We start from the raw sequence: 26679 nt of genomic DNA on the forward strand, positions 1-26679 counted from the left end.
TTTGACTCATATTCATCTCAGTTTAATCTCAGGGACTTTGGCATTGCTATGGCCAATTCAGATAAACAAATACAATAACAAATGCTCATAATTAATGATTTATTGCTCTGTTACATTCTTTTTCACATAACTCAACTAATGATGGTCAGTATGTATGATTATTCAAGGTCAACATTTATGGTTATTGTTTACCTTTTATCACATGCACGGCCATATTGCAATGTTATGAAAAAACAACAATCTGTTATCTGGACTGCTGGAAGCTCCTGCTGGTTTGGTAAAAAAAAATCATTTAGAGAATACTGCACTGATGTAAATTTGACTACTGAGTTTTAAAATCGTAAAAAATCACAGCTTTTGTTCATACATATAAAGACATATGAGGGGATATGTTGGTAAAGAAAGGTGGATTCAGATTTTATCCGATTCCCCGTTGGGCGTGAAGACAGTGAGGTTCCCCCTGGCGTGCTGGTCTGCCTCAATAGCCTCAAATAGTGACTTGAAGTTCCCTGCACCGAAGCCCTGTAACATTACAGTTAAAATGCAGTTGTCATTTTACAGAGAAATCTCAGAGTAAAGTCATCTGATCTGAGCTTTCAGAAAGTTTCTAGTTCAACTGATGGAATCCAAAGACATTTGTATGGCAGTTTGGATTATACAGACCTGGTGGTTGTTCCTCTGAATCACCTCTAGGAACACAGTTGGTCGATCCTGAACTGGTTTGGTGAAGATCTGCAGGAGGTAACCGTTATCATCGTAGTCCACCAAAATTTGCAGCTCCTAGATAAACGACGTGTGGTCATTTGATGCATTGTGAATGTGAAAAGCAAGTCATTCCTTATTCTCTTTTGTTGTTTTGTAAGAGGAGAGAAAAGAGGAGAACAAGTGGCAAAACAGACCTCTAGGATGCTGATGTCCTCCTTGATTTTGACCTTTGAGTGTTTTAGATTCTCATGGAGCTGCTGGTAGTAGGTGTTTGGCACTGTCATGAACTCCATTCCACGTTCCTTCAGATTTCGAATCTAAACACACACACACACACACACACACACACACACACACATAAAAATACAAGGAGTTTGTACATATATGTATGCAAATAGTTTTCACCTTTAATTCACTCCCCATCTGTTTATATCGATCTTGCTGATCACATGGTCACATTTAGGCAAATTTATCATCCGAAATCAAATGATCCGAAATTGGAATAATAAGATTTTATTTGAACGCTAGTTTGCAAAATAGGTTTGGATTTCTGTCTATTTGGAGTAAATCCCAGGATACTCACAGCTTTGATGATGTTCGAGGTGTTCATGGCAATGTGCTGGACTCCAGGGCCACCGTAATACTCTACATACTCCTACACACACAAACACACACACACACACACACACACACCACACTCACACTGATAAATAATAGTACCGTGTAGGAAAATAATTTAATTGGAGGTAATAACCGTAACTCCACTTCACCCTCGTCGTGGATTATTTTAGAACAGCACAAAACCCCGTATTTAAATGCATTTGGACTCATTTTTTATTGAATTTTTTTCAAATAGGTGAAATGCAAAAGAATAGTTTGAAAAAACATAACATGCGTGTGTGTGTGTGTGTGTGTGTGTGTGTGTGTGTGTGTGTGTGTGTGTGTGTGTGTGTGGCTGCTTGCCTGGATCTGGGATTTGCGTTTACCAAAGGCAGGCTCATTGATAGGCATCTTCACCGTCTCCTCGTAGTTAGCGACCACGATGGAGCGTAGAGCGCTGAATTCCGTCTGCAACTGTTTATCATCTACAGACCAGAAACGATGGAAGAGGAGGTTCCTCTGGTACCTGTATATACACACACACACACAGTCAGTTAAAAGCAAGGTGGATCTCTATCTATCTATCTCTCTATCTCTCTATCTCTCTCTCTATCTATCTATCTATCTATCTCTATCTATCTATCTATCTATCTATCTATCTATCTATCTATCTATCTATCTATCTATCTATCTATCTTTCTTTCTTTTTTTCTTTCTTTTATTCCACCCCTCTATCAGTCCTCACCCCTTTAATTGCTTCCATGTAGACTGAGCCAGAGCTTTGTTTTGCTCTTTATTGTAGCCCCAGAGGCAACCACAAAATCACAACCATCTCCCACTTTCTCATTCTTTCCACTCATTATCATTCTGCATTGTGCATCACCTCAACTCCTTCTGTTAACAATCTCCTAATGCACAAATGGGGTTTCAATAAATGATACATGCGTACCAGAAAAAGCATATATGAACCTCTGTCTTTATTATATTACATGCACATGTCAGTACTGAGAAGATTTGAGACTAGGGAGGAAGCAAAAGCTGTACTCTGATTGGTCAGAAGCAGAGAGCTATGTCTCCGCCCTGTCTCAAAGGAAACTCTACTAGAGGAGGGTATTCATTCATGGCTTTTCATTTAAATGGATTTTGCTTTCTGACCTACTGTTTAGCACATTTGCTCTGAAACTAAAGCGGTGAGGCCTCTGTGCCTTTCAGTCACAGTGAACATGTTGATGGCCTTGTGTCTGTCAGTCACCATGAAATGTGTGGTGGCTTGTGTCTGTCAGTCACCTTGAAAAGGGTGTGGCTGTTGTGCCTGTCATGACTCTCATGTTAGACAAATTCACTTTCTCACCATTCCACCACAGGCACCATCTCATCATCTGTCTGGTTTCCCACCACATGATCAATAAAATCCAGATGACCGTTCGGTCTGTAAAAGAAACACAGTCTTGAAATTCTCACTTTTTAATTACACCCTATACAAACTATGTCAAAGATTTCTGAGACAGCATTGACTAAACACAACACGACTAAATGTTACTTACAGCTTAGCCAGGAGAGGGTCACAAAATAGTGGAGCGTGGAATCCTGGAAGAAAAAGTCCTGTGTATCCTTTTCTTTCCACCAGTGTGTGAGTTGTGTCTCCATACTGAAAAAAAAATCCGGGATTAAAGAAAAGAAGGCGTAGGTTTGGTAGACAGCAGCATTGTTCTCAATGTAAAACTGATGGTTTAGAATAAAACCAGTAGATTGAAGAGGATATTCAAACTATCTTCCATAAGACATGAAGCACATGTACATACTGTCTGCAGGACTGCCAGTTTCACGCTGCCAAACTTGTCCTCCAGTACATGAGGTTCCTTGAGGATGATGGCACCTCTCTCTCTGGCTTTCTGTGCAGACACACACACACACACACACACACACACACACACACACACACACACTTGCTGTAATTCTGTCTCTTTTTCAGCTCGTTTGGCTTAATATAAATTGACTCCCAAATGACTCTACACAAATGACACATCATTAGTTTCCAGATGGGTGACCTTTCTCTATGGCTTCTGCTGTAAAATGTACATATTTCTTTAATCTATGCTTGTCGAATAACAAAAAAAAGTCTTGAAGTGAAGAAAAAAAGTGAAGCTGATCTTTACCTGCACCAAGGAGTCACAGTCTTCGACAGAAAAGGCGACATCTTTGACTCCGTCTCCATGTTTTACCAGGTGCTCCCCAATTTCTGATGAGAAAAAGCAAGATTTTCATTTGATTTCATCAAGATTACTGTAATTTCAAAGCCAATAAAGGCAAACTAAAGGACAAATTAGAGTACAGAATCTCCTAGAGGGATTCTATTATCAAATAATTAACCTTTACAATACACAATTAGAAAGTTTTCATATACTGTTCATTAAATCATTGATCATAGAAAGTTAGTGTTACTAAAAAAATTGGGGTTCAAGGTACATATGTACACATAAATCACTAATATGTGATTATTTTAAAGTAATACCTTTGTTACCAGGATTCAGTGCAGAGGAGAAGACATAGATGATCTGCAGTAGGGGGAAAAAGAAATACAGATGCATAATAAAAAAGTGTTTAACTCATGTGGCCTAATTTGGACATAATACTGAGTTGATGGTATACTGGATGTCCACAATGTCATAATTTGTGTTTCCTGTCGATTATTATATAAACTCTCATAGTGCCAATAACTATGAGTGTATATATACATTTCAGAATACTTACCTTTCCCTGCTTAACCACATGAGAGACGACGTCACGGCTGCCTGTCTCCAGTCCGCGGTATGCAAGAGGCTCAAACCCCAGCTTGTTGCAATAAAAAGAGGCGGCCTGGAAGAAAACATGATGTTTGACGCAATGTCAAAAAGGATTTTCTTGATACATTGTGTGTGTGTTGCACTAGTCCTATTTTTTGGACCAAATCAAACCAATTGATTTTAACCACAATTTTCATCCTTAATAGCACAAAACACAAACTGGTCCACTTCTCAAAGACTCATGGTCGAAGGAGCAAAGCATGTGAGAACATCCCATCAGGGATCAAATAAACCTTAAGATGGAGTTTTAACTCCGCCATCTCCTCCCCTCTCAAGAGCCAATAGCATCCAGCAGCACAGAAACTCCCCCGAGGGTCACAGAGTTTAAAGCACAATGAAGTGACAACAAAACAAACTGCGTACTGTTATGAATATAGAATAGACGTACCTGCTTGGCATTGCCAACCCAGAAAGTGAGGTGGTCAAAGCTGAGGAACTTGCCCTGCTCGTGCTGATGGCAAAGCATCCAGACAAATCAGTGGGGGATAAACAGTCAGAAGATAATGAATGGAGAGAGGGTTTTAGTGTCACATTTTGATTCAAACACCATACAGAGGAAGAATTCTTCAGAATTATTTAATTACACATATATACATAAACATTTAAGAAGACAAAAGTTTAGATAGAACCTAATGCACCTACCTTTTCACCTTTATCTGTGTAAGAAGTCTAGGAAAAAAAGAAATACAACTTTTCAGCATTGTTTTCCAGGTTATACGAGTTTTACATTCCATCTGCAACATTCCAGAATGTAGATATAAAAGTTTGGCTTACCATTTTGGTGTGCAGCAGCTCCCGATTTTAAAGATGCAATGTTTGGTCTCGTCCCAAATATAAATAGGGAGGGTCTGTGGTGCTTTGCCCAGAGAGGGTGGGTCAGAGGCAGAGATTATATAAGAGCTTAATTATAAGGCTGACAAAAGCAATTTGTTTTAAAAAAATATTTAAAAAGATATAGTCACATTTTGAAGTCAATTTTTTTTCAAGTCAAAAAGCACAAAATATTTATCCATTCGTCCGTCCGTCCGTCTGTCTGTCTGTCTGTCTATCTATCTATCTATCTGTCTATCTATCTATCTATCTATCTATCTATCTATCTATCTATCTATCTATCTATCTATCTATCTATCTATCTACATGTACATCTATTTATCCATCAATCCACCAATTTCAAGTACTAATTTTAAATAATATTTTTCTCAGACTTAAAAATTTAAAAATTAGAAATTATTAAAGATCCATGAGGCTAAATGTTTAAAATATAAAATATAAAAATATATAATACTTTGACTTTTCTATATCACTGCATACTATGTGAAATTTAACAGTCATACGATTCAGTATAATTCTAATATAGAAGAAAAATAGTAATAATAATCAACAAATAATATAAAATAAGTATGTTGCTAAAAAAAAGTAAGTTGCTCTACTCTAAAATCTATTACGGACCACAAATCTAAAAATAATTTTCTTAAATAATCTGTATGTTAACAAAACTTCTGCATGTGACCTGTGACAAATAATATAAAATAAATGCTTTTTCAGTCTATACATTTTTAAAGTATGTGTAGACAGCGATGGTATTTTGATTAGAAGAATATGGACACTGGAAGCAAAGAAACACAGCAACTCTATTTTACCTCATTAGAGCTTTTACGTAGGTTTTTACGGTTATCCAGCTGTTTGGCCATATGGAGCACAGATAGTAGAGGAGGTGCAGCTGTTCTGGTTTCCTATTGGCTGGCTAGATTTTCAGCTCTTAGCTTCTACATGCCAGATTAAAGACATGCGATTCAGGCTTTGGATATAAGGAGTTATTCTTAAGTTGTCTATGTTGTCAAATGTTCTCAAATCTGTTACCTGAAAATTGATGACTGGCCTAGTTTTATTCTGAAGCAGACATTTTCACAGATTATTAAAAAGAAGACGCTTTTAAAGAATCAAATTGAACACATTACAGAAAGTGCAAAGTCATTCTCAAAGTCAAGCTCCACCTCAAGTCACGCCACTCTCAGCTCCATATGTGTGCGGTTTGGCTTCTTCTTCTTTTTTTTTTTTACTTTTAGACTGTATACACAGTTTAATAATCTATAATGTCTCTATTTACATGCCATTCTGCTCCACCTGGGGTCTTTTCTTCTCCCTGTTCCTCACTACTGTTATTCCTAGAAGCATTCTCACCCTCGTGCATCATGGGACTTCATTATGTGCAGTCGAGTGCACTCTTTTGAACATGGTGTAACAGTAGAGAAGTGATTCTGCTTGTGCACTAATGAACCATCAATCACACATGTTCCTGCTGATGCAGACAAGATAATGATCACAATGTCCATGCAGAGTAGACACTGTCTACTAGGGTTCAAATCCTGAATCTAAAGCTGAAAGGTGGGTTTGTGTGTCTGTTTTTGGGGACAAGATGTTTAAGTGCATGGTACATAATAGTGCATTTCCCTTGGGAAGAGTATGTACGCTTCTGAGAAGGGTGTTGGTTAGTTGGGAGATCTGTGGGGAATTGGTCCCTGTTAGATTACTCATCGTTTTTTATGCGATTACAAAGGCACTTGGGAAGAGCGAAAGCATCAGTGAACAACGCAGAAATACAGAGAAGAAAGGATTCAATAAATCAGAATAAAGATTGGCTCAGCATAAAAGCATGGCTGAAAATGAACTGAAAACCATCCCTGATCAGTCAGAAGAGGAGGATAAAAGCAGAGGAGAAGGTGAAGGAGAGGAAAAAGTGCGAGCTGAGAAAGACGAAAATGTTTTCGCTCTCAAATCTGACCAGTTGCAAGAAGATAGTGAGTGTCAAGTTCCTGCTTCCAAGACCAAACCAGGAAGAGTGCAGTCAGTCTTTTGTCTAGTAAGAGATCAGATTCGAGGGCAGCCAGTTCACGAAGCGAACAGGATGGGAATGCTTCAGCTGGTGCAACAGGTCACCAGGCAGTTGGACAGGACCAAAGTGGGTAATGGAAGTACTGAGGACACATCACCTAGGACAGACCTCCAGGAAACCCTGGAAGTTCAAGAGGAGACAAGCGAAAATGAACAAACAAACGAGGAATGCAAAAAAGATGAGTGTGTGGTTATTCTCCAGCAAATTCTTTACAGCATAGAGGGTCTGAGGAAGGATCTGGGTGAGGAGTTAAATCTGCTTAGACAGGAGTCTCGGAGCAACACGGATAGAGTGCTGAGAGAATTGGAGACACGCCTCACACCCTCACAGCAGATCAATGCTGACACGAACGCACCTGTTTCCGTCCCTCCACTTGTAGGAGCACCCAAAAGACGTATCCTGAGACGTACCTTGACCACTGTTGCTCCGAAGACCTCCACGCCACAAGCATTCCGGCCTCGCTGCATGTCCGAGCCTGTGGGGAGCCGAAACAAGGAAATTGTGAGCAATGGGAATAGCACTTTACCGGTGTCCACTCTGGATCCTCTGCTTCCATCACTTGTGGTTACTCATCATGCTAAGAAGCCTGTACACTCTAAACCTCGTGTGAACAAACCTGCAGCTTAACGTTCATCAGAGAATCCTCGTGAGGATGTTCCAAAAGGGCATATAAATCTGCATCATGTCTAACTAAAACTCGAAGCTAAGACCTGAAGCTGCCAACAGAGAATAATGGATATAGAAGACCAGAAAAGAGAACAAGATGCTCCATGCTGGCGAGAGATGCCTTACATATGGATGCATACAAATAAATGACAATGAGATTGAAGGGATCTGAGAACTTTTTTACTATCAATGACAAAAGGTTTACATGAAGATCAGCTCTAGACAGATGATGCAAAAAAGCCCCTGAAGCCCTCTAAACCTTGAAGACTGGACAGACTGGTATTGTAACAGCCTACTGCTAAATATATTGCTCTATGTGTTTGAGATCTTTATGTTTGTGTACTGTGAAGCCCCCCTTAATGCTAATTGTTTAGTGATAATGATGCAATGTGCTGCCAGAGCTGTATGTTTTCCCAATAGCGTTGTAGCGTGAAAATACCTGCCATCAACAAAGCACTTGTTATCAGAACGCTTTTTGTACTTTTAAATAATTATTATATCTGTAACTAATATAACTAAGATTTTAATTTATGCTTTTGGGATTTTTTTGTATAATTATATAATTGTGGTGACTGGCATTATAATTCCAATGCTTTGGTTTTAAAAGATGTCTGGATAGATAAGGCTGGAAATGCATTTGTTTGGAAATGTCATTGACTGCACAAGTCTGGGGACATTTTTTCTATACTTACAGTGATCAAAATGGCTTTTGTGTAGTTTTTTCTTGATTACAGGTGAAGTTGTGCTGCAAAATAGAAGCAATTCTTAATAAAAGGATCAAATTGTTAGAATTCATCGTGTTTGTTTTGCAATAACGGTTCCAAAACACTGGAATAAATTTTGACGCTTTTATTAAAAAAAATAAATAAATAAAAAAAAAGAACTAATTTTTTTTCCATATATCTATAGCAGGGTGTATAGATTTCTGTTTTTCCACGTTTTCTTTTGAATGTTCCTGTAAAACTGGTGGTTTTTCAAACAGTCTGTAATTAATATATCATTAAGGTGTCTTGTTTTTTAATTATTTTTAATGCAATAAACTGTTTGATCTGATATTTACAAGAAAACATGAAACAAATTTCATATTTACAAGGGTTTAAACATTTGTTAACAATCTTAAAGTTGTGCATTGGTGCAAGTGTGTTTTAGTCATCCCGGAACTAATAGACAGCAAACTGAGGAAGACATAAAAGAGGATAAAGTGTGAGCTCTGTCCATGAGAAACTCCATTCTCCATGTATCAATGTTGGTGGAAAACCTCATGCATGTAGCTATTATGCGGATTCATTCATTCCAGGATTGGAAAGGTAAAGTGGCAGCTCTTCTTCTTAAAATGTTCAACTTCTGATCAGAAGATTGTAAATTCAAATCACAGTACGATCAAACTCCCACTCATGGGCCCTTGAGCAAGGCCCTTAACACCCACTTGCTCAATTGTATATGTGAGATATGTTGCTCTGGATAAGGGCATCTGCCAAATTCAATAATTGTAAAAGGTGACAGGAAAAAAAAAAGCCAATACAGTTGAAGATGAAGAAGATTAATGCAATATGACTGAACTGCCAAATAAACATCTCCAATACTTACTGGAGTAGAACTTGTAGCCATAATCATTTCATTATCTTGTGCATTAACTGCCTTAACAAGTACAATCGTAGAACTTGTTTTTAATGTCATCCTTCGTCTCTGCACATATTTTCACACACAAAATATAAGCATGGCATTGCTATGAAATACATACTTGCCTATTTGGGTTTCAAGACCATTTTGAAAGTGAAATATTAATTATTACGGGGAGTGGTAGCTCCAGTGGTTAAGGTGCTGGATCACTGATCCGAAGGTCGGGGGTTCAAGCCCCAGTATCGCCAAGCTGCCACTCTTGGGCCCTTGAGCAAGGCCCTTAACCCTCTGTGCTCCAGGGGCACCGTATCATGTCTGACCCCAGTTTCCAAGCAAAACTGGGATATGCGAAGAACAAATTTCACTGTGCTGTAATGTATATGTGACAAATAAAGGCTATTCTATTAATAATATATTACTGTTTTTTTTGTTGGTTATTACATTTTCTCATCTAATAAATATTAGTTGAAATTCTTTCAGAGGATTCCTAGTGAAAACTTCCTCTTTTTTTTGGTGGATTTATTAAAGTGTGTGTGTTCAAATAGAAAATATAGAATTGATATTCAACTAGTGTACCACAAAATCACAAAGGAATAAACAAGCACTTTCTGTATTAGTTGTAAATGAGGAATGACTTTTTTTTCATCAGGCAATATACACATCACATTTCTCTTTTGGTAATCAGGTGGAGTTTGACCTTTACACAAGAACAATAATAAAGTGAGCAAAATGCCTTGAAAGAATTAAAACGACGCTGCATTTGGATCATGTGACTGCATTCTTTTATTTTACAACATTAACATTAATAATTTTAGTAAATTTAAAGCCGATCACTTGATGGCTAACTTAAATAATAATGTAATGCAATCTCAAACTTTCATATTTTTAGAAACTTGGATAAACCAATCAATTAAATAAAAGCAAATAAAATACAATCTGAAAATGTATATAAAATAAATATTAAACCATGTCAAACCTCAAACACTATTATTGCTACATACGAAAAAAACAAGATTCATCAATTCACGAAACACTTTTAATGTAATATAACTTCGATCCCTCTGTAACCTTCTTATACTTATGACTAGAGTGTGACATCTACCGGACCTCTTTGGTTACATTCAGCTTGTGGTTCCTGTAAGTTAGATTTTAGGTGCCTGCGTGCGATAAATTGTAAGATCGAAAGTGCAAAGAATTCAAAAGGCACGTTCTGGACTACATTTTTAAGACCCATGGAAAACAAAAAGGTGTTAGGTAATCAAAACACAGAACTCAAACAAGTCATCAATAAAACAAATATTGCACAGAACTGAACAGAACCTTTTTTTTTTAGATGACTAGTGACCAAATGCCACAATGATTACAAGGCAATGGGTCTCTGCTACGTGCACTGTTCCTCAGCAGCAATATAGGACTTGTACATTTGATTACATTAATAATACGACTCTCATTAAGCTCTAGTATTAATGAAAGCTAGCATTATATTTGTACCTGCCTTGTTTAGTTGAGCTCTTCTGAACAAAACAGTTATTTATCATCACTGAAAATGCTGACTGGCCCTGCTATGACATCCTACAGTGTTTAATGCATTGAGAGAGAGCTGGTGAGGATGCAAAGGTGGATGAGGAGTGTGTGCTGGCTCTGAGCCGCCCCTCTCGCTGAGATTATCTTCACTGCAGATGAGACGAAGATTTGGCGATTCAAGCTGGGCTGGATGGTACGATAGTTGTCCACCAACAACTTCTTCACAGGGTCGTTTCTATCCGAGTAATACACACTTGTGATGAACGGCAAATACTGGAACATATCGAAAATGAAAAGGGGAGTTATTTTCAGTCATCTCTGACAAGCAATCAAATTAATAAACCAGTAAATAAGTAATTAATTGGAGTGTAAAACAAAAGATTTCCAACAAATACTATGATACCGTTTCAATTCTTAAGGACGCATTGCAGAATTTGACAATACCAATCTATTACGTGTACCATATGAATTTATGACATTTGGCAGACTGTTTTATCCATGCAACTTACAAGTGGAAGTGGTTGCTGAGTGATTAAGACTCTGGGTTACTGATCGAATGTTAGGGGTTTCAAGCCTCGGTTTTTCCAAGCTGCCACTTTTGAATAAAGCCCTTTACCCTTTGTGCTCCTGGGGTGCTGTATCCCGCCTGACATTGCTCTGACCCCAGCTTCCTAACATCCATTGAATATGCGAAAGAATTTCACTGTGCTGTAGTTACATGTGACCAGTATAACGCATATTTACTATACCTTTATCACATTCACACAGCTGAGCAGATAAGGAGTTAAGGGCCTTGCTCAGGAGCCAGAAGTTGTGGCTTGGTTGGGCTGAGATTTGAACTCACAACCTTCTGTTCCAAAGTCCTTATCCTTTAAACTAACACATCCAATATCACATCCTATATGAATATCCTACAATATGCACACACATATGAGTCAGTGATATTCAAACACAAAAAATATCATGCCTTTGTATTAGAGGTTGACAGAATTAAATTTACCGATAGCTAAGTTGGTTTGTACTTGCAGATAAACGATTTATAAACCGATGAACAGATTCTTTTTTTTAGTCCTCCCCCACCATTGGTCTGAAAGAGCCTAATGGCTTACAGTTTACATAGCAGTTTAGTTAACACCCACTCTCCATGGTGCATTTACATTTATGCCAATTGGTAGACACGCTTATCCAGAGCGACTTACAACTGAGCAGAAGAGGGTAAAGGGCAGCGGCAGCCCGTGGTGGGATTTGAACCTGTGACCTTCCGAGCCAACGTCCAATGCTTTAACTGTGCTACCTTCTACTTTATTCCCATTCCTACATCCTGAATACCCACAGGAGGTAAGGGCCTTGCTCAAGTGTGGCAGCCTTGTATTTCCAGGATTTAAACCTCCAACTTCTGGATCTTCGGTCCAATGCCTTTACCACCAGGCTATCACTTACACTATTCAGCTGGATGGATACTTGTTGAAGAAAAAAAAACCCCCAACATATAAAACAGATAGAGAAAAAAAAAAAGGATACTGGGGGGAAAAAAAACGACACAACATGTAATATAGTAGTAAATAGTAGTGAAATAGTACTAATCATGGAAATGTGCTTTAAAAAAAATTTACCTAAATATATTATTTATATAAATAAATAAATATTCAGGAAAATAAAAGATGCATTCAAGCAAACAAAAGGTAACACTCCTCTTCTTCTTCTTTCAGCTTCTAACATTAGGGGTCGCCACAGTGGACCATCTGTCTCCATCTCCATTGATTGGGCGCATGTTTTACGCTGGATGCCCTTCATAACACAACCCTCCCCTATTTATCCGGGCTTGGGACCGGCACTTAGAGTGCACTGGCTTGTGCAACCCTAATAGCTGGGTTAAACAAAAGGTAACATAAATACAAATAAATAAAAACAGTTGCATCTAAAATAAATAATAAATAAAAAACCCCAATTAAAATAACTACAAAATTTGAAACCGGAAAATAGACAATAAATCGGTCGACCTCTACTTTTTACATCATCACATAATATACCTGGTATTATACAACAATTATTGATACTTATCCAATACATAGAACACATTTAAATTTACACATATACACACACAATATTAACAAAAGGTGTACCGAAGTTACAATTCAGCCACAATTCAGATTATTAGCACCAAATTACAACCACCTGCTGTTTAACAATATAAAGAACGAACGAGTTTGTTTATCGTTCAAACGTGGACACATTCGACACGCACTAAGATTACATGTCAGAACCACACAATGCGAACCAGACAGAACTCCGTGTGCTAATGTCTAACCATGACTAATTTAATTAAACACTTCAGTACAAGCAAATGGCAATGTGTTGTATTAAAGGGACATTTCTGTTCTCATATAACATCTCAAGCGGTGTATTTCTTATCTTACCACATATTTATCTTTAATAGTTAAAAGGACAAATATTCCTGTGACTATTACAAACACTGACACTGGAGACTCCTTCCATAAATAATTAAATGCATCTTACTAAGGGCTGAAAGTAAAAGTATGAAAGACAAAGTATATTTAAACAACATTATGACATTATAACATTATGAGGCACCTGTTAGTGGGCGGATATATTTATTAGGCAGCAAGTGAACATTTTGTCGTCAAAGTTGACGTGTTAGGAGCAGGAAAAATGGGCAAAAGTAAGGATTTGTGCGAATTTGACAAAAGTTGTGATGGCTAGACGACTGGGTCTGAGCATCTCCAAAACTGCAGCTCTTGTGGGCTGGTCAGTGGTCAGTATCTATCAAAAGTGCTTCAAGGTAGAAACAGTGTTGAACTGGAGACAGGGACGAGGATAATTAAGACATGTGGGGAGCAAAGGCTGGTCCGTGTGGTCGGATCCAACAGACGAGTTCCTGTAGCTCAAAGTGCTGAAGAAGTTCATACTGTTTATGATCAGTGTATGTATGTATGTATGTATGTTTGTATGCATGCATGCATGTATGTTTGTATGCATGCATGTACTTATTACGTCACTATTTTTTTTTTATTGAAAATGACTTACCATTTATATTTTGCACGGCAGCTTCACTTGTTTATTTATTCTGCAGAAGAGGCAAACTTGTCATCGTCATTTAATTTGTCCACTTAATACTAATGGTTCATGATACTGCAATTTAATTTATTCATTAAAAATATCTTTTTGAAAGATTGTTTTACTACTTTGTCTTTTATTGCCTGACGGGGTTTCATTCATTTTGGCTGATTATTGTTTTATTCTGTCATGTTGAAAAGGCTGTTGTGTCGAGGTGCACAATTTGATTTGTATTTTAGGAAATACAACCTCACAAATCAACTGTTTTAGGCTTTTTTACTACTTTTTTTGGACTAGTGTATATTTGAGCCTAAAAATAAAATACTTAAGTACTGATACTCTAAGGCTTTACTCAAATCATATTAGAATGAATGACTTAACAGAAGTAAGATTTGCAGTCTATACTTTTACTCAAGTATAATTCTCAGGTACTCTTTACACCCCTGAAAAAGATGTGATGATTAGGGCCACGTCCCTTACACTGAGATTATACAATTAATTATACAACAACTAATACAAAGTGAAGAGATTCTTCACTGCTAGATGTCTGTACGTCTTTTGTGTGCATTTTGTTTTTACCTGCTCTCTGGAGATGAAAATGGGCTTCTCGTACACGATCCAAATCACGGTTTGCCGGCAGGGGGGAGTTGTCTGGCCTCCGTAGTACTGATAGAATTTGTAATTATCAGGAAGGAGACGCGACAATGCCGGAGGAGTCACGCTCACTGAATCCCCTGGAAAATGAAACGAGAAGCCGGCAGAGTGTGAAGCGGGAACGATTAACAATGATGTGTGGGTTACAAAGTTTTTCTAATCACCTGGGTACGAGACATTGAGCACAGCATGAGCTATGGCTCTGAAAGCCATATTCTCATCAGAAGCGATCTGAAATGGGAACACGAGCAAACAAGAAATCTGCAAAAATGTAGGTTACAACCTTCGAGGCACCAAATTTAAAGCCCCTTTACTGCACAATGTTTGCATACTGGCTGTTTCTTTTAATGCATACATTTACTTCACCAGAAAATCTCCCCTCTTTGATGGGTTAATCATGCATAACCTTCATTCTCACCAATGAGACGACTCATGCTGCTATTCTGTCTGCCTTTCGGTGCCATTTTGTCTGCGCCTCCCTAACCTTGCATTCCTTATCTGTCTGTTCCTGCTGTCCATACCCAGCTGTCTGCCTGTGCCTATTTCTCTTTGTGTCCCTCTGAAAGTCTGAACCTATCCATTTATCTAATCTGCTTTGGCTTTTTAAACCAATTGCTCATTTACATAATAAAGACACACCAACAATTAATTTCTCTGATGAGAACTTTCAGCCTGTGTGTCAAACAGATAAAATTAGGAATGTTACATCAATAAAGACTCCAATCATAAGCAGGCCTGATTGTACTAAAGAAGCAGCATCCACGTTGACGAATCCAGGCGCAAGTCCCACAATCTGCATCTAAAAACACACATGCACACACAAAAAACCATTTACAACCACAATGTCCATCATGTTTTCTGTAAATTATTTATACACCATTAAAAGTAAGTGGTTAGAACATTTCATTAGCAGGCATTCAGTGTGTGAGTCTGCCTTTTTGTGTTTGTGTGCGTGAGAGTGTGTGTATGTGCACCTCCATAGGAAACCTGCGACTGTTAAATTTATGCTCTGATCCGTTGGTGTCTCTCGAACCCCAGTGGAATCTCATCTCAATGAGTCGATAATTATGCTTTATACTGCCACCTTTCACAGTCATGCCTGCTTGAAACTTCACAACAACTAAAAACATACACACACAAGGCAATCACATATTTAAATCTGAAGAAAGATTTAACATTAAATAAAATAATTTCTACAATAGAAACATTTACTGATGATATTATTATTCAAAGGTCGACCGATTCATCGGTTTTGCTGATTAATCGGCACCGATAGTTGATTGCTGGAACTATCTGCAAAAATCCATAGTTTTTCCGGGTTGCGTCTGTGCTGGAGCGGCTGAGAAAGTTATTATTCAGTACGAGAGCGGCCTCTAGAGGCGATTCACTGAAGCCACGGCTGTTTGTTTTAATAAGCGAGACTGCGAACTTTAACTCATTCATGTTAGTTAAGAGATCAAATAAAAATTCACTTAGGATAAAAATGTATTACAAATAGTAATTAATACTTTTAAAGCATTTACTTAACTTGGAAAATGGAATCTTATTTTAAAGTGTTACCTTCACAAACGCCAGAGCATTGATTTTACATTAAATTTTTAAGTACTTTTAAAGTTCAGCATACTACTAAGTTTTTTTTTTTTTTTAAGAAATAGTAAATAAATAAATAACTATCAATTAATACATATTTTTTCATATATTAGAATTTTCTTTTTTTTCTCATTTTCTTATATTTTATATTTATAGTGTCTTTTACCTAAATCACAATTTCTGAGCGGCCGATCGGGTTTTTATTTAACTGCAAGTGAACATATAACTATGTTTGTGACAGATAAAAATCTTGAACCTTAAATCTTGAATTAACGTCCCCCTGCCATCACTGTATTATGACGTCACTATTCCTCTCAGTGCTGCTTACCAGTGTCCCAGATATTAACTACGGTCCATGACTTTTGAGGTACACCAAAGCCTCGCAGTTCCAGCGGATAGATGGAGTCGTTCTTTTTAACGACATGTTCCAGTTCAATGGGAGACTGCAGTGCTGAGGCTGTAGCAATGCAGCTGGGAAACGTTTTCACCCACTTATACGGACCTGTCATATAAAAACAGACGTAATAATATTGGCCTTTTAAAAAATAAAACCAAAGCTTAAATTCTGATCTACCCTTTCATATTCAAAGCAAACAATAATGGAACTGGTCTTGCCATTTCAATACTTTAAGTGCGAAAGAAATTAGTAAAATGCAAACATTTTACACAAATGAAAGATTTATCATAAGGCCAAATATTATTGTCATTATTATGTGACTTCAGTTATTGGGACTTACTACATGCATCTTCTGTGTAGCAATAATTGAGGGGTGGAACTGGGACACAAAGAAAACAAATAACGTGGACACAGTGTATACAGTTAAAGATAAAAGGCAAATGTATATACAAAAACAACAAATGTATGACAAAATACGACATTTCTCAACAAGTTCAACGGTTTGAAACTAGATATTAGGGGTGTAAAGGTACATGCATTCGTTCTGATTTTTTTCAGTACAGGGCTTTTGGATCGCAATCCTTTTTTACATTTACATTACATTTGCGGCATTTAGCAGACGCCCTTATCCAGAGCGACGTACAAACGTGCTTTAAATCTCTAGTAGTGAATAAATCTACACTGGTACGCAAGAATACAAACTCAATATAAATATAACTCGAATTCTACAAACTTGGAAAGTGCTAATTTAGGTATTTCAGGAAGAGGTAGGTCTTCAGTCGTCGCTTAAAGATAATCAGGGACTCTGCTGTACGGACATCTAGGGGAAGTTCATTCCACCACCTCGGTGCCAGAACAGAGAAGAGCCTTGAATTGTACTTACCTCTCATTCTGAGAGAAGGTGGTACCAGTCAAGCAGTGCTGGAGGATCTCAGACAGCGTGGTGCAGTGCGAGATGTGATGAGGTCACTGAGGTAAGATGGTGCTGGTCCATTTTGGCCTTGTAGGCAAGCATCAGTGTTTTGAATCTGATACGTGCAGCTACTGGAAGCCAGTGAAGGAGCGCAGCAGTGGGGTGGTGTGGGAAAACTTGGGCTGATTGAACACAAGTCGTGCAGCTGCGTTTTGGATCATTTGCAGTGGACGAATAGCGTTCAGGGGAAGACCTGCCAGCAGAGAGTTGCAGTAGTCCAGTCTTGAAATGACAAGAGACTGAACAAGCAACTGGGCAGCCTGTATGGACAGAAATGGTCGAATCCTTCGGATGTTATAGAGAAGAAATCGACAAGAACGAGCAACATTAGCGACATGTGGGAAAAAAGACAGTTCATTGTCCATAGTTACCCCAAGGTTACGAGCAGTGGCTGAAGGGGAGAGCAGAGAGTCATGAAGTGTTATTTGTAGATCTTGACCTGGAGATGAATCACCTGGGATGACCAGCAGTTCTGTTTTGCTGGGGTTGAGTTTAAGTTGGTGAGCCCTCATCCATAAAGATATGTCTGACAAGCATGCTGAGATCCGAGCGAAGCTGTGGTATCTGATGGAGGGAAAGAAAAGATGAGTTGAGTGTCATCTGCATAGCAGTGATAAGAAAACCCATGTGAGGATATGACTTCACCAATGGAGTGGGTATAGAGGGAGAAAAGGAGGGGACCAAGTACCGAGCCTTGTGGGACACCAGTGGTGAGTCTGCATGGGGCAGATGTGATCCTCCATGTTACCTGGTATGAGCGACCTTCCAGGTAGGAAGCAAACCATTCCCATGCTGTTCCGCAGATACCAAGGCTCTTGAGGGTTGACAAAAGTGTCTTGTGGTTGACTGTGTCAAATGCTGCTGAAAGGTCCAGAAAGATAAGTACAGATGACAGCTTGGCTGACCGAGCAGCATGTAGTTTCTCAGAAACAGCCAATAGGGCCGCCTCTGTGGAATGTGCCGCTTTGAACCCAGACTGGTTCGGATCGTGGAGGTTGTTCTGTGAGAGATAGACAGACAGTTGGTTAAAACAGTGCTCCAGAGATTTAGAAAGAAAGGAAAGGAGTGATACCGGTCTGTAGTTGTTGATGTCTGATGGATCCAGAGCCGGTTTCTTCAAGATAGGAATGACCCTTGCTTGCTTGAAGGTAGTTGGTACATAGCCAGATGTTAATGACCCATTGATGATTGTGGAGATGAAGGGCAGGAGATCTTGCGTGATGGTCTGGAGCGTAGTTGAAGGGATTGGATCCAGAGGACAGGTGGTGGGATTGCAGGATCGGATGACTTGCAGTATCTCATCTTCTGTTAAGGTTGAGAAGCTTGACAGAGACGTAGTGGATTGTTGGCTGTGTTGTGTAATCATTGTTGGAGAGGAAGTGAAGGTCTGGCAGATTTTCCTAATCTTCTCATCATAGAAGGAGGCAAAGTCATTAGCAGTCAGGGAGGATGGAGCAGGTGCAGCAGGGGGGTTTAGTAGAGAAGAGAAGATGTTGTGAAGCTTACGAGGATCTTGTGCAGAGGCCTCAAGCTTTTCCTTGTAGAAGGCAGTTTTGGCAGAAGTCACCTCCAACGTGCGGAACATCCGAGTTTCCCCTTAGGAACTCATTTTTTATTATTATTAAATTATATAATATGAAAACGAACAAAACAATGCCGGGGAAATAATAAGAAACTAGAGTTAGTGCAGTGTAACTGCGGCTACTCGCTCCGCACCGGAAATTAGATTTGTTTTGCACATGCGTGACATGGCTGCCACTTCCTGGGTATCAGCTAAAGCTATGAATTCTTTAGCTTTTTACATCAAATTTATCTTAAAAGAAGAAAATCCTGACAATTCCACATATCGAGGGAGTGAATGAATGAAGGATGAAGGAATGCAAACATTTGTTCAAATATACCGAAATAAGTAGAAGTTATGTTAAATTCAATTTTTTAAATTAAATATAAAAAACACACACACACACACACACACACACACACACACACACACACACACACACCTGTATAACCCAAATAGGGTCTAAAAAATTTTAAGTATTTCGTTTAAACATTCCATATATTTATTTTTTATTGAATCAATTGAGTCTGTGCCAAGTTATACAATTACTGAATTTAATCTATATAATAAAGTGTATTGCATTAATTAGATTTATTCTATTCTATTTTTATATATTTAATTTTCATAAAATAATAATAATTATAATTATATTTATTTAACCAAGCAGGCATTTTGTTTAATTTTTATTAAATAAACTGTTCAAATGTTGACGATCACAAATGTTAATAATAATAACAAACTGCATCAATTAAAAACTACACTCAGTTTTATGTTTTGCATTTCTTCTCCTCTAACTGTACTGAAGATGAACCGAACCCACACTTAAAAACCGAGGTATGTACCGAACCGAACCGTCTGTGTACCGTTACACCCCCTTATAGCTATAGTATGGATATTTAAGATTTATGTGAAATAATGCTGTTTTGGGAACAAGACATACAGGAAACATACAAGACAGACAGAAAACACAGAAAATTAAGGATAGTTTTTGAAAATGAGTGAAAAGAATACAGTAGCACTTCCAGCAAATCCTGCTGTTGAAGAAACCTAAATTACCTTCGAAGGGCAAAACTCCAGAAGCCCTTAATGTTGGGATTAATAATAGAACAGACATCCAGGACCCTTCCTGCAAAAATAAACAAATCATTCATTTACACACTTATTACACATTAGACAGAGATGTCATTTCAATCTTATTAAAATGTTAATAACATTTTAATGAAACATCAGAGGAAACCCAAAAACCCAGAAGAAACTCACGTAATGGCTGCAAATATTACTTATATGTTTCACAATATACATCAAAATGCTGTTTTCCTTTTATGTATGTTGATATAATAAAAGATCTGGATAACCCCTTGTGTTGCCTGTTGAAAAATAACACCTACATATTTAAAATATCTACAAATATCCAATCAGACCACCAGTGTACACAAAATATCGCAGATATGAGCCAGGCGCTGGAAATGTTCATGGGGCAAAAATATTATCTCATAGGAAAATGTTTTTGTAGTATGATTTTAAGATCTAGCTGGGCTAGTTTGAGTATTTCTATAGATGATGGTCCACTGGGATGAAGTTATAGCAATAAAAAAATGCAATTAAAAATTAAAAAGATCTGCAGAAATAAACATCTTGTCAATTAGAAAGCTGAACAAAGAACGCCTGAACTAATTTCAGCCTACAGGAAGGTGACAGTAGTAACTGAGCCAATACAATTAAGAAAGAACGACTCACCATGTCTTCTTGAAGTTAAATCATGTCTTTTTGATCTTTTAATATGCCTAATAAAATTCAAAATCAGTTTATAATACACATACACTTCATCATACAATTCATAAGACATTCACAAATGATTTTTAGGGCATGGGATAAGATAAAAAAAATCACTGAGAATAAGAAAATAGCCATATGATTTCGTGGATAAATAAAAAATAAGTAAAAAAAATTAAATAACATTTTAAATTAAAATATAATCCGTCTTTAAACATAAGATGCAAGCATTCAATAATTACTGGGAAACAAATATATATATTTATATATATATATACACACACACACACACACACACACACACACACACACACACATATATATACACACACATACACGTATATACACACTATATTGCGAAAAGTATTGGGTCACCTGACCTTCTCTGCTATGTGTGGTTCTTTTCCAAACTGTTATCATAAATCTGGAGGCGCTCAATTGTACATGACGTCATTACATGTGCCATAATAAATTTTTGCATTCACGTGAACTTGGAAACTCAAACCTGTTCCAGCATGGAAATGCCCCCGTGCACAACGTGAGCTTCTTGGAGATCTGGTTTAAATGCTCTGGAGAGGAAGATCTTGAATGGCCTACTATAGAGCGCTAATCTCATCCCTACTGAACACATGTGGGATGAATGTGAACGCTGACTGCAACCCAGGTCTCCTCACCTACATCAGTACATGCTTTTAGTAACAACCTTGTGGCTGATAAATACAAATATCCATAAGCAAACTCCAAAATCTAGTAGAACATCTTCCCAGAAGAGTGAAGAGAATTAGGAGCGCACATTGGGACTATATGTGGTATGCGACGCTCAAAAATCACATTCCGTATGTATAACCTGGTGACCCAATACTCTTGATGTATATATTTATATAAAGGCTAACGAGTATAAATAATTAAGGGTGTAAAGAGGACAAATTTAAAAGGAGGAAAATTAAAAGCGGGGGTAAACATTACCGCATCCGTCGCACACGTGGCCAAGCGCAATGAACTAAAAGGTTTTTCATTTCCGGTTGACCCTAGGGTATTCGCCATAGAATAAAATAGAAAGGACTATTTATCCATTGAAAAAAAGAAATATTCAGAATTGCGAGATATACACTTTTCACATCCAAATATTAAAAAAATGTAAAAAAAAATGTCCCTTCCTCTTGTGGGCCTTTAAATGTTAAAATATATTAATCTGATTGATTCATTCCTTATTTAGTTATTTATTGACTTCTAAAACTACAGTAAAACTAAAATCAAGATATCCACGGACTTTTACAATATTTTACATTGAGAGCAGTAAATAATAATAACACTTGTTTTTTGTATGTATTTGCAAGGCTGTGATAAGCTACCGTAGCTGACAAACACAAATAAATAGGGTTGATTTTTGGGATCACAGTACTCTAGCATACACAACACATACACAAATCTTTAAAAGTGAGTTGTATAGGCCTGAGAATAATTGCTGTGTTTTATTTTGTTCAGAAGTAAAAAGAGTAGCATGGTGTGAAAGGCCAATAAAAAGTAGAATCCATTTGATTTCTATATGTGCTCGGCTTACTCTTATACAATTTAAAGTTTTGTACACAGTTAATTTTTCGAAAGCTAAACAAACTTTACCCCAGGACTAGCCACAGCTATTGAAATGGATACACGGCTGCTGTTTTTGGTTTTTCTTTGACCGATTGAAAGATTCGCTTTTAGATTTTGGGTCAGTGACAATAAAACACATGGCAACTTTAATTTCACCTTAAATGTATGTATGACATTGTAGTTTAGAAGATGTCCAGGAGGTGGGAATGTTGTATTACAGAAGGCCAACCAGTGGTTAGTGCTAGGTTTCCTTTTGAGGCCATTTATGAAGCAAGAGCTGTAGAGTTTGGCCCAGAGCAGGTTCAGATTTATATAGGGTCATTATTTTAATAATTATATACATGATGTATAATTGTCCAGTCATATACAGAGGGGTGTAGGTTAATACCCAGGTAAATAAACTAGCTGTCTAATTAGTGTCTGTGTGGTGGTTTGAACTTTCTCATCATGAGAGAAATGGTAGCTTGCTGGATAAGCTGTTGGACATCTGATCAGAAAGTTGTAGGTTTAAATCCCAGCACCACCAAGCTGCCACTTCTGGCCCTTTGTGCATGGCCCTCAACCATCAATTTCTCAGGTGTATAACTGAGAACATTGTCAGTCGCTCTGGTTAATGTAAATGTCATGTATGTGCAAATTTTGTTTCATTTTGCTTCTTGGGTTTTATCCTACCTCAAGTGTGTGTGAATTTTGTGCATGGTGCCTTTTTAATGGACTAGCATCCCAGTCACACTACCTGATAACACATATGCAAGAGTGCGTTATTTATACTTTTAAACGCCTTCACAGACCATGAAAAAGTGCAAGTGTCTGTGTAAAGATGTTCAGGACGTTAAGTGATGTCTCTATTTATTTATTACTATATTGGTATGCTACCCAAGTACTCTAGATTCTCTCGCTCTTCTTCTCTCACTCACACACACACACAGACAGGCATACACACACACACACACACACACACACACACAACTTCCCCCTCATTTTGTAGCTTTGATGGAGCGCCAGGCATCTCTCACACTGGAGGTCTTTTCATAGAGGCACCTGTCAGGAAGAGAGGATGGAGGGGTTGTTGTTACAGGCAGAGAATTCACAGATGAGACAGGTGTGTGTGTGTGTGTGTGTGTGTGTGTGTGTGTGTGTGTGGTGCAGGATGTCTAAATAGGAAAGAGAACGAGCCGCCCTTGCACAAACCTCAGACACTTTGGGAGAAGTGAACTTTTCACACTAGTCTATCACACCTACACACCTTTGTGTGTGTGTGTGTGTGTGTGTGTGTGTGTGTGTGTGTGTGTGTGTGTGTGTGTCTGTGTCTGTGAATGTGTGTCTATGTGTCACATATTAGTTCAACAATTTGTCACACAAGAGAAAAGAGGTTGGAGGAAGGTGCACAAAAACGGTTGTGAGTGTGTGAGTGTGTGTGTGTGTGTGTGTGTGTGTGTGTGTGTGTGTGTGTGTTTGTGATAAGCACCGGATCTGGATGCAGAAGTGACTCATCCTCCTCCCCAGGGACCACAAAGGGTCCCTTGATGCTGTGCTAAGAGAGCAGCATTATGAGCATTACAGGGCTAAATAAGTCTCCTGTCCATGTCTCAAACCCACTGCCAGTCCAGCTGCACACACACACACACGCGAGAAGAGGAACGCACATCCTCCAGCCAAAAACCGTCGCTGGGTGCAGGAACATCACAAACCGACAGAGCGGGATACATAAATATAAAAGCGGGTTAAAGAGGGTTAAGGAGGGATGGATGGAAAGAGGGATGAAGGGATGCAGGAAGAGAGATGAATCCTGCAGAGATTAGCATATGCAGTGACTAGACTTTTTGTGTCACATTATTCGACACATTGAAGGTTGAAGGATTGTTAAACACACAGTAGGGTCTGTTTGTGAGCTTCACAGCTCTTATTTTCAGGATTTAATGGAATGAAAGAAGAAATGCTAACATTTTACAGAGTTCGCATTCTTACAATACAACAGTCTATCCATGTTTAGATGACTGGTTCAATTTATTGAGCTCATTAAAACTTAAGTGTCTAGATCGCAATCTAAATACCTCAGGTAAATTATTCAGACATACCATTAATGTTAGCAAAATGAATTAGCTGACTAATGATAGAGCTGCACTTAGGTTAGGTCACTCGCTATCTTTGCTAATGTTTCTAAATCGACATTTTGCGATACGCTCGGCAACAGAGGTGAATGAAAATGAAAATCATACTTAACTAAAAGTATAGATACTTTACTACAAAACTTACTCCATTAACAAAAGTGAAAAGTCACCAATTCCAATATGACTTTTGTAAAAGTTTCTGATCTGAACGGTACTTGAGTATTTGACTCCTATTAAACGTAGGTTCAAAGATGCACTAGTCCTCAAAACTGAGAGACATTTCAGCTGTGCTAAAAAAGTTGCTCACATGGAGTAGATGTGGGTAAAGAAGTGTTGAGCCATAACAGAGGCTTAATCTTCAACAGAGGTGCAAAATATAATTGGTAACGCTCATTGTTAATTAAAATATAGTGGAGTAAAAAGTACATCTATTGAATCATGAATGTAGTTGAGTAGAGAGTAAAAGTTGTGTATATCTTCATACTCATTAAAACTAGAAAGTAGCCAAAAATTTACTTGAAATACAGTAACGAAGTATATTTACTCAAATAATAACTAGCTAGGACACTACATAAAGTACAAACACAACACAATGAAGCAGTTAACACAGTGAGGACGGGTTCCCTTTTGAGTCTATTACCTCTCAAGGTTGTTCTATATGCCAACCTTGCGCCCGTCCTTTATTTGGAGTAAGCTTGCAATTAAAAGTAAAAAAAAATGTATTGGTACTAAACGTATAAATGTTTTTATACAACTTTAGTTCTATGAAGTATGAAATTGTTTTTTTTCTCTCCTGTCCATTTTCCTGGAGCTCAACCCCCACAAATGTACGATCGGCTGTACATCGATTAGTCGTACACAAAAAAAGGTTTTCCAAATGATTTAATGCAAATTGTATTAGAAATCAACTAATGCACCATTCAATTAAATACACGACTGGTTAGTTTTTAAAAGATTTCGAACAAGCTATGAATATGCAATCACTATAAAAAAAAAATTCTTAAGCATTAAACTTGAATTTGATTTGCATTTCCTGTGTTATTAAATTTTTGTATATTTTCTTTTTTACACATTTTTAAAGAATGAAATGCCTTTCTCACTCCCTTTTGTTTAGTTTTCTATATTGCATTGTTTTGAGTTCACATTCTGAGCTGTATTTCACATATATGAAAGGTGTTTTATGGACAATGTTGTTGCTGTTGTTATTAGACCTGTGCTCAAAAAACAGACTCTGTCTATGGAAATGACTGATAATAACTAAAATACATTTGTATGTAGGTCTCCATGTTCTTGCATAGTTTTTGAGATCCAGTGACATATCTCAGAAAACAAAAACTGTGAGCAGAAAAAAAGGAGATTTTTATAGGATGCCGATGTGGAAAGTTCTTGTTTTTAAAAGATACACAAAACTTTAACTTTATTAGTAAAATAAAAAATTTATAATTGATTAATTTATAAGAACCACCTGAGAAGAACCACTGGTTTAGAGCAAAGGTCGATAATGAATGATCATTGAATGTATGTGCATTATAAACACATTATACAGGACACTTTGCGGCCGTGTGTGTGTGTGTGTGGTTAACCTGTCTAGTACAAATCTCACAATACTGACTGGAACTCATTCTGCCTGCAGGAAGCTGCATGTCTAATCCATTAAGCAGCACAATGAGAGAGGAAGACCTGACCATTCTGAGGGCAATCGGAGAGGGACCTCACCCCATCTTAACTTACACACACACTCTAAGGGTGCCTTCGGGAACATTCCTCATGATCTTAAATCATGTTTGGTACAGCCGCATTTAAACATAACAGTTTGTTGCAGTTGTCTGGCAAAATCTCTTGGTTCTTTTCCAAACTGTTACCATAAAGTTGGAGGCACACGATTTTGAAGGATGTCTCTAGATGCGGGAGTTTGATCTTTTCCAATCACTTTAACTAGAAAAACCCAAACCTGTTCCATCATGACAATGTCCCTGTGCACAAAGCCAGCTCCATGAAGATATGCTTTATATTTGTTGGAGTGGAAGATCTTTTGCTATAGAATTTGGAAAGCTGACTGCACCCCAGGCTTCCTCACCTCACCTCACCTTCAAACATCTTC

At 37.8% G+C, this 26679-nt stretch overlaps 2 protein-coding genes across 5 annotated transcripts; both read right to left on the reverse strand.

Moving 5' to 3' along the window:
- Positions 1 to 85: 85 nt before the first annotated feature.
- On the reverse strand, positions 86 to 5004 carry hpdb (4-hydroxyphenylpyruvate dioxygenase b). Its single transcript, XM_046871114.1, has 14 exons — positions 4923 to 5004; positions 4791 to 4817; positions 4537 to 4599; positions 4057 to 4161; positions 3818 to 3860; positions 3462 to 3544; positions 3108 to 3197; positions 2850 to 2953; positions 2657 to 2734; positions 1669 to 1831; positions 1289 to 1360; positions 900 to 1022; positions 664 to 780; positions 86 to 522 (listed from the first exon to the last, which is right to left on the reverse strand). The coding sequence occupies exons 1-14, from the start codon at positions 4923 to 4925 to the stop codon at positions 412 to 414; spliced, it is 1182 nt and encodes a 393-aa protein (XP_046727070.1). The 5' UTR covers positions 4926 to 5004; the 3' UTR covers positions 86 to 411.
- A 5082-nt stretch (positions 5005 to 10086) lies between these two features.
- Positions 10087 to 21918, reverse strand: LOC124399857 (carbonic anhydrase 12-like). Of its 4 annotated transcripts, XM_046871122.1 has the most exons (11): positions 21841 to 21918; positions 20839 to 20885; positions 20158 to 20227; positions 16908 to 16946; positions 16499 to 16672; positions 15555 to 15700; positions 15287 to 15379; positions 14745 to 14811; positions 14506 to 14660; positions 13897 to 13936; positions 10987 to 11124 (listed from the first exon to the last, which is right to left on the reverse strand). In XM_046871122.1, the coding sequence occupies exons 2-10, from the start codon at positions 20839 to 20841 to the stop codon at positions 13928 to 13930; spliced, it is 756 nt and encodes a 251-aa protein (XP_046727078.1). In that variant the 5' UTR covers positions 20842 to 20885; positions 21841 to 21918; the 3' UTR covers positions 10987 to 11124; positions 13897 to 13927. The 4 variants fall into 4 exon arrangements, with proteins under 4 accessions (XP_046727075.1, XP_046727076.1, XP_046727077.1 ...); XM_046871119.1 differs by lacking the exon at positions 13897 to 13936 and having other exon boundaries at positions 10087 to 11124; positions 21841 to 21917; XM_046871120.1 differs by lacking the exons at positions 13897 to 13936; positions 21841 to 21918 and adding an exon at positions 21255 to 21384 and having other exon boundaries at positions 10087 to 11124.
- Between the last annotated feature and the right edge of the window lie 4761 nt (positions 21919 to 26679).

Source organism: Silurus meridionalis, chromosome 17 (genome assembly GCF_014805685.1).
Source record: "Silurus meridionalis isolate SWU-2019-XX chromosome 17, ASM1480568v1, whole genome shotgun sequence".
Classification (NCBI taxonomy): domain Eukaryota; kingdom Metazoa; phylum Chordata; class Actinopteri; order Siluriformes; family Siluridae; genus Silurus; species Silurus meridionalis.